Genomic DNA, 9,096 nt, shown 5'->3' on the forward strand with positions numbered 1-9,096 from the left:
AAATTTCAACTCATTTTCTTATTTTATGAAATGTAGAAGTGTGGGACTACTAGATCTTAAAAGTAAAATGAGGAAGTGGGGTGAAAAACAAAAACCCAAAACTGAAGGGTACTACAGAATCTGGGCCAAAAAAAAAAAAAAAAATCTTTCAAAATGTAGAGTATTAATGCTGTTACTCATGGGGACTCGCATCAAGACAAAGGTTTGTTTTCAAACATTCATTTTTTATTTATTACAATTGGTGAGAACAAATACAAACAACAAACAAACACAAATAATGAACACAAAGAACACAAAATGCACTAAAAACCATGCTTTTGCACTTTAACTAGCAGGTCATCACACAGTTCTGTGACATCTTTGACTTCTTTAGCCTGAGAAGAGAAAATGGTCACATTATAGAGGTTACATAACTTTTTTTAAAAGCAATTCAGAATTACACCCAAAAGGACACCACTGTAAGAGTGACTTTCCTATGTGCACACATTTACCTTTTGTTCCAGATCGTTTTCTAAGGACTGAACTTTCAGCTGTTCTCTTTTGAGCTGCACCTGCAGTCCTGCCACTTCTGCACACTGTTTAGTACGAACCTCATTTATGGCCTTATTTGCTCTGAAACAACAAATGCTATTAGTGACGCTTCCAGGCATTATTTATCAATTATGCAAGATTGTATGATCACATTCATAAGAGATAACGCGTTTCAGACTGCTTGATAAGCACATACTGATCTAGTTTCTCCTCAGCATGGGCCTTCAAAGCTTGATAACGCTTTTCTTCTTTCTGCAGTCTGTCCATGCAGTTCTGTGCATACTGCTTCAGAGTTTCCTCATTCTATAGACGAGAAAATGGGGCCAAAATTTTTTTTTAAAAAGACCATTATACACTAAAATAACATGTTGATTTGAGATGACGTCTTGATTCCGAAGTCTAAAAAGCATACCTTTTTGAACCCCTCAATGACTTCCTTGCATCTGTCAAGGCGCTTGACAACGGAGGAGAAGGATCTCTCCAATTCATTCAAATCTTTGGACAGCTGGTCTTTTTCCAGGAGGACTTTCTCCAACTCAATTTTGGCCAAATCTTCCTTCAGTTTATGCTCATCTGTAAACACACGGGAGTGTGTTATCTGACATACCTGCCTTCAAAATAATGTACTGAGTCTAATCAAACAACTGTCGTACCGGTGATTTGAGTGATGGTGGCCTCAAATTCTGACACTATAAACCTGAAAACAGAGGACAAGAGTTTAAGACTGGTGTGCTGTTCAAATGTCAGTCATGCATCAGGGATCCCACACAATTTGACTGATCCAGTAAATCACAACTAACTGGAAAAACACATTCAATAGAGAGCCCAGTGATTGACTCATTTGAGAATCAAACTGAAAAAAGACAAATTATTTGCTCACAATTCAAGAGTAACGACTATAAGCACTTGCATCACGTTTCCAACTCTAAAAGACAACTCCAGCTTTTCCATGATTGTAGGAACCCTAACAAATCATTCTCCAGGTATCATGTGAAAGTGTTTGTCTAATCAGAGACTTACAGCATATGCTGATTCTCCAGTTGCAGCTTCTCAATGTGAGTCTTAAGCTCTTGTTGTCGTTCCTCCGCCTAAGAACAGAAAATACAAAAACATTATAGAGACCAATCAGACATATATGCCAGTCATCTTGTGTGAGGCTATGGGAGCAAACCTGTCTCTCTGCTTTCTGTAATGCAGCATCCATGTCTCTCTGGCTGTACTTCAGAACCTCTATGATGGAGTCCTCAGTCCTCACTGGCTGTTTTAATGTGGGAACCAGCAAGTCCAGAACAGTTGGATCTGGCACCACAGTTTCCACTGCCTAGAGATTAACAGACATTGTAAAATGGATTCCAATGTGCAAAAGACTAAATGTTTCAGTGCCTAGTCTGAATGTTAAAGATGCAAAACAAAGCACTGAATTTATGTCATTTTACTGGTGGAGGCAGATCATCCAGCAGCTTCATACGGTCACTGTGAGACCTCTGCTTTACTTCAGACTTTGCAGCCTCCATCATCCTAAAATGCACAAAAAAAATAAAAAAGGTTTGCACGATCACTGTAACGTGCACACTCTGGATTTTGATATAGATATGATCTGTTGCATTGGGCCATTTAACTCCATTTGAAACCTGTTTGACAGTTGAAGATTACGAAACATTGTTAATATGAATGTTTGTGAAGACTGACCTAATGGCAAGAGAAGGCCGTGGCATGCTGAATCCAGAGATCCCACTGTCCATTCCAGTTTTCTTTGGACTCTCTTTCAACAGTGGGTCAAACTTCAAATACAGTGACTGCTTCCGCAAGGCTGACTCCTTAAACTATTAAAAGTGTTTTAGTATAGCACTGAACAACTGAAATGTTGCTTAATGTACTCTACTATATTTGGAGCAGCATTCTTTAAAAAAAAAAAAAAAAAAAAACTAATTATTCATGATTACTCTCACACTAACTGGGTTTATGGAAGGGCTCAAAGGAAAAACTCACAGTGCTTGATCCAAACTGCTCCAGATAATCAATCTGCCCATCAAAATCTTCCCCTGGCATGACTGAGAGAATGAATGATATTGCTCAAAATGTCAAAGGCTTGCACTGGATAAGTCGGTGTAGTTCAAATACAAATGCAACCATGTATACTCACAAAATGCTCCTGGCACAAACTCATCTTCACATGGTGCCGCCACACCAAGATCACAGGTCTGGTTCTGTAGATTCACTTTCGATTCTGGTGTTGCCATGAGGTCTGGCACCTGTAACGCTGGATTCTGGGGTATGTTAGTGCTGGACACAGTGAATGACTCATCTTCTGCCGGCTAGTAAGAGAATGAGCATAAACATGATCATAATTTGTGGAAATACAAATTTTCTCTTTAAATTTGTATATTTAAGACACTCTTACCCTCTTAGTGACAGGAAGATCAGTTTCTGCAATGTTTTCATTGGTTTCAGACACGGCTCGGGGAGAACTGAAGGAGAAAAAGGAAAGGTCTAAGCTCAACGATTATTTAAAATTTATGCATATGGCAGATGCTTTTATCCAAAGAAACTTCCATTGCATTCAGGTGCACCTATTATGGATTTTTGAAAATTACCTTTCATGTGTAACACAGCTCTAAGTGAATGAAAACATCCTGCAAAGTTTTAAATCCAAAAGTGCACCTGAAAGTCTCTCAAAAGAGTCGACTCTAAATCATTGAAATGAGTCGTTTTTAAAATGAATCCCAAGCCATTTCATGTTGATGTCAACATGAAACGTTAGCATATTGCCCGCCCACTTGTTGGTCTTTTCACATTGGACTGAATGAAAGTGCAAATTCATTCTTTGCCACTAGATGCCGCTTTTAGAGTGGTAAAATAGCCGTTTCCTTGGTAACGCTGTACACAAAGCAGCACTGTGCTCACAAACCCTGCTTTATCATGCATTACAGGCATGATGAAATGAAAATGAGACCAATTGGACCAATCACCGCAGATTAGCATCATGCAAAAGAAGGGGTTTGGAAAAATTAATCGTTGAGCAAATCGTTTGGGAGTCATTGAGCAAGTAAGGTAAAAATAAATGCATATACAGTCATGGCCAAAAATATCGGCACCCTTGGTAAATATGATCAAAGGTGGCTGTGAAAATTAATCTGCATTGTTAATCCTTTTGATCTTTTATTTAAAAAATAAAAAAATAAAATTCACAATAATCTAACCTTTCATTGGATAATCAATTTAAAATCGGGGGGAAATATCATTATGAAAATGTTTTTCTCTAATACACATTGGCCACAATTAACAGCACCTTTTTATTCAATACTTTTTGAAACCCCCGTTTGCCAGTTTAACAGCTCTAAATTTTCTCCTATAATGCCTGATGAGGTTAGAGAACACCTGACAAGAGATCAGAGACCATTCCTTCATCTAAAATCTCTCCAGATCCTTTATATTCCCAGCTCCATGTTGGTGGTGCTTCTCTTCAGTTCACCTCACTCATTTTCTACAGGGTTCAGGTCAGAGGACTGGAATGGCCATAGCAGAAGCTTGGTTTTGTGCCCAGTGACCCATTTTTGTGTTGTTTTTGAGGTTTGTGTTTGGATAATAGTACAGTTGGAAGATCCAAACATGGCCCATTATAAGATTTCTAACAGTCAATCACTTATTGATTTTTTTTATCTGTTGGTATTTGATAGAATCCATGATGCCAAGTATCTAAGCAAGATGTCCAGGACCTCCAGCAGAAATATAGGCCCACAACATCAAAAATACAGCAGTATATTTCATTGTACACATGGGGTACTTTCTATCCCCGTGTTCACCAAACCTATCTTAAGTGTTTGCAGCTAAAAAGCTCATTTTTTAAGTTTCATCTGACCATAGAATCCAGTCCCATTTGAAGTTCCAGTCGTGTCTGTTAACTGAATATGCTGGAGTTTGTTTTTGGATGAGCTAAGAGAATTTTTCTTGAAACCCTCCCAAACAACATGTGGTGATGTAGGGGCTGTTGTTTGACATTTTTTTTTAAAGGTTTTCTGACCCCGAGACAACTATTTTCTGCAATTCTCCAGCTGTGGTCCTTGGACAGTCTTTAGCCACTCAAACTCTCCTCCTCACCATACATTAGGACGATATAGACACGTCCTCTTCCAGGCAGTTTCGTAACATTTTATGTTGATTGGAAATTCTTAATTATTGCCCTGATGGTGGAAATGGGAATTTTCACTGCTCTAGCTCTTTTCTTAAAGCCACATCACTAATTTGTGAAGCTCAATTATCTTTTGCTGCACATCAGAAATATATTCTTTGTTTTTTCTCATTGTGATGGATGAATTAAAGGAATTTGGGCTTTGTTTTCCCTCCTATTTAAATCTCTGGATAATTTCATGCTCATAAGTCACCCTGGAGTTCTCAAAATTGTGAATATGAATGAGAAAATACTTAGCGATATTTTACTCATAAAAATTTCTAGGGGTGCTAATAATTGTGTCCAATGTGTATTTGAGAAAAACATTTATTTCATAATGATATTTGACCTTGCATGCATGTCAACCTGCTGTTAGGGACTCCCAAAACATGAACATTTCATTACCCATAATAGGGGCATTTTAACTAGTTCATGCATTCCCTGGGAATCAAACCCATTACCTCAACTTTCAGGATCAGAAACATACCTGTAGCTCAAAAGTAATTAGCATATACCGATAAGAAATTGCATGTGTTCGGTCTATACAAGCTGTACAAGTTCTAGTTTCTGTACCTGTGCTCTGGGTGGTCATCTTGTGCAGGGGCTTCAGGCTGGTCAACTAGCGCAAAAGCCTCAGGCGTCTGAACTGGAGCTTTCATCAAAACCGGGCTAGTCTCGACACCACGTGGTGGAGAGTTACCCGTAGTAGCCTTTGTGCCAAAGGGGTTAAAGTTTGGGTCATCAAACTTGTCAAAATCAAAGGTGTAAGAACCTTTAGGTGGAGGAACATCCACAGGTGCCGTCTCCTCTGGATTCTTTGGGGACAACTGCTTGGGTTCTTGTTCTTTCTTTTCTGTGGCTGGTGCAACAGGTTTTTTTGTCACAGGTTTTGCACCTGCAGGTCTTTTGACCCCAAGACGTTTCGGAGGAGGTTTGCGCTTGACTTCAGCGCCATCGTCAAAATTAAACTCTAGTAGCATCTGGTTCCCTTTAGGGGGTGCTGTAGAGGAGGAGCCCTCTGTGGCAGTGGAGTTCTCCTGAGGTGGTATGGAGGCATCTGAAGATGTTGGGACATCTGGGGTGTGGACTGAGAACTCTGGTTCCCATTTAGCTTCTTGGCTTGGCAGGGGTGGATCGGAAACTACTGATGCCTTGCCAATTAGAGGAGAGTTTGGGATCTTTGAGCCACCAGTTTGGAATGGGTTGAGCGAGTCAAGATCATCAAAATCCAAGTTGTAGGATCCCACAGGGGGTCGTGCCGAATCCTGGGCTTCAGGCTCATCTTCCAAAACAAGAATCTGTTGTGACACTGGTGCTGGTTCAATCATATCAGACTCCTCCAGATCTGTGGCACTGTTTTCAATGTTGTCAGTCTTGATGATGACCGTGCCCTCTGCTGAAGATATGTTGGCAGAACACTCTGCAAGGGAATTCTCCACCGATGGAACAAAGGGAAGAGTCTCATCAAGTGCAGTATCAGTCACCTCTGGAACCTCAGGCTGAGGTGCAGAAACGGGGGTTGCAGTTGTATCGGACTCTACAAGCTCTGATGTCCAAGACTCAGGTAAAGCAGAAGATTTAGGAGGAGAATTCTGCATTTTACTGGACCCCAGGAAAGGGTTGATGACATCTAGATTGTCAAGATCGAGGGTATAGGCACCTCTGCTCTGAACAGGCATATCATCAGGGTAGGCAACGCTGTTACTCTGCATGTCAATCAGTGTGGTGGAAGGGTTATTCAACAGTGAACTCCTGTAAAACAAATTCAATTTTACATGTTGATTTTACATTTTCATGTTAATAGATTACTATAAATGCTACTCATACATAAACTCTGAATGTTACTGCTTGTGAATGAACAAAGATGATTAATTAAATGTTTTTAAAATTACAACATGCTCATAAATATAGTTTTAAGTGTTTGTGGGCAGGTTATGTCAATATCACTGGGTCTGAGGAAATGTGGGTCAGTTAGCAGTTCCATTGGCTAGTCACCAGCATGAAATCCAGGACCATTTTGGTGGAAACTGGTTTGAATATGTACATAAACGGGACACTTAAAATAAGTTTAAAAAGTTGAGCAGCAGGAGATTTGCTTACTGGTCAGTAGAGGCTGTGAGAGTTTCCAATGCTTTACTGCTGTCCTCTTGTCTGGATGGCCTACTAGCGCGGCTCGGGGACATGATCTTCTTTGTGACTGGGTCTCGCCGTGGAGTTTGAAAACAAACCTATACAAAAGCAACAAAGAACTATGTAAATCTAAACTCTAATACAGAAAACAAATGCTTCATACTATAACTGCTGAAAAAAAAAATACACCTACATGTAAACAAACACTTCAATATAAATGTTGCTCTTTTGAACTTTTCCAACAAAAATAAACCAGCACAATCGTTTTTAAAATTGATAAGGGTTTCTTAAGCACCAAATTAGCAAGTAGGCACGATTTCTGAAGGATCTTGTGAAACTGAAGACTGGAATGACTGCTGAAACTTCATCTTTGCCATCAATGGAATAAATTATATTTTTTAAATATGAAAAAAAAAAAAAAAAAAAAAAAAAAAAAAAAAAAGTAAAAACACACAAATTGCATGGAAACCTCTAGAAAACCCACCTTTGCTCCTCTCTGCGCAGTCCTGCTGATGTTGTCAGCCTGGGACTGCCGCAGGATAGAAGGCCTGCCAGTCAGCTGTTCCAACGCGAAAATGTCACAGGCGGCTTCAGAAGTGCTGTTCATCCATACAGCTCCCTGATTCTCCTTTAGCGCCTCAGAACTCATACTGCAAAACAGAGACATAGAATATGACAACATGGGTTCTGGAAAGCCACACCCATTGGGCACCACACACAGCTGGTTTTACTGATAAGACCCGGAGGTGGGCATCTGACGTTCTCAACCCAACACCCAAAGACCCTTCAAATCTGTTGCATTTCTTTTGAGCATCAGTATGAGATCAGACTAACCCACTGTGACTAATAACCCAAACATGTGATAGCAACCGGTGCAATTCAGCCATGTGCTGAGGGAACAAAGTGGTTTTGTATCGGTGAAGGAATCATGCCTAGAGAAATGTGCAAAGGTTATAACAGACAACCAGCAGATAACTAAGCATTTTGATGGTGGCAATATGGTCTTTGTGATTTGGATAATAGTGGCATATAGTCTACCAATGCATGTTTTTAGGAGAATAAGGAGGAACAAGGAAGAGACTGATAAAATCTTCAAAGAATCATTACCAATTTTGGCCTCATCTGTCCTTCCCTGGATTCTGCTCAACTACGTAGGACTGACAATAAGATTGTCAGCTTTGTAATGACAGGCACTTCTGACAGCTTCTCTCTTCTACAGTCTACCTAGACAGGTGATAAACAGCTCACCATCATAAATGACATTATCAGGTTGTAACCTGGACAGAGACAGATCTCAGACCAAGCCCTCAATCCAGTGCGAATGAAAGCAATAAAGTAAAGTAACCAAATAAGAACAGCCAGTGGACTGAGTGGGAAATTGAACCATTACAAAATTAACTAATTAAACTAGTGAAACTGAAGGAATTTCCAACTAGTTTCCTCTTAGACTAACATGTGCCCACACGGATGACAAGGCTGATTAGAAACCAAAACATGAAACAACCATACATTTCAGCAGACAAAACATTTTTATTTGAAATACAATGTCTCTAAATCTCTAGTAATGATCAAACTATTTATTTCCAAAACATTTAATTATCGTTTAAATTATTATATCTGTGAACAGAATGAGAATATAAATCTCTGCAAAAAAACAAACAGATAAATTATATATAAACATGACAACATCATATGCGCAGTTATCAACGTCCTAGTAGCACTAACAAATTAGTCAATAAGAACTACTTTTACTGTTCAGTATCGGGAAATATTTCATTATCGCTCTCTTGAACATTTGTATACGGTTTCCTAAAATACGTACCTTATTCAGGATGCTCAAATCTAACACATAAACCGTTTTCTTCTGAGAAATACAACGTGATACTCAAAGAGATTCCTGTGCGTTTAGAACTTTTACCCTGTTTGAAACGGTTCAAATTTAAACTGCGCGGTCTCAGCCAATTAAACGCAAGATTCTGCGCCTTTTAGGCGGGGCGAACATATGAATCGACCAATAGCAATGCGCGTCGCACTGTGTCGTCCTATTGGATGTTCTTTTGATAGACATCCAAATCATCCAATAGAGACAAGCCGTTGACGCAGACAGCTTATAAAGCCAAATAAATATGACCCCGTTTAACCCTTTTACCAGTAGACTAAATGTATAAAAAATGTGTCCGCGTAAACTACTATTGCTGTTGCATTTTGAATATTAAATATAAGTGTCTGTGAAGGTTAAATTACAGTTAAAGGCTTTTTATTGTTAT

General features: G+C 39.3%; 1 protein-coding gene across 2 annotated transcripts; it reads right to left on the reverse strand.

Moving 5' to 3' along the window:
* Nucleotides 1-209: 209 nt before the first annotated feature.
* LOC306882886 (transforming acidic coiled-coil-containing protein 3-like) lies at nt 210-8,777 on the reverse strand. 2 transcript variants are annotated; one of them, XM_079437878.1, is made up of 17 exons: nt 8,652-8,777; nt 7,937-8,053; nt 7,314-7,479; nt 6,800-6,927; nt 5,273-6,451; nt 2,933-2,999; nt 2,675-2,846; nt 2,521-2,582; nt 2,221-2,354; nt 1,968-2,049; nt 1,703-1,852; nt 1,552-1,619; nt 1,185-1,228; nt 944-1,104; nt 728-834; nt 492-612; nt 210-374 (listed from the first exon to the last, which is right to left on the reverse strand). In XM_079437878.1, the coding sequence occupies exons 3-17, from the start codon at nt 7,476-7,478 to the stop codon at nt 303-305; spliced, it is 2,712 nt and encodes a 903-aa protein (XP_079294004.1). In that variant the 5' UTR covers nt 7,479; nt 7,937-8,053; nt 8,652-8,777; the 3' UTR covers nt 210-302. The 2 variants fall into 2 exon arrangements, with proteins under 2 accessions (XP_079294004.1, XP_079294003.1); XM_079437877.1 differs by lacking the exon at nt 7,937-8,053.
* Between the last annotated feature and the right edge of the window lie 319 nt (nt 8,778-9,096).

The sequence above is a fragment of the Barbus barbus genome (genome assembly GCF_936440315.1).
Source record: "Barbus barbus genome assembly, chromosome: 16".
In the NCBI taxonomy this organism is placed as follows: domain Eukaryota; kingdom Metazoa; phylum Chordata; class Actinopteri; order Cypriniformes; family Cyprinidae; genus Barbus; species Barbus barbus.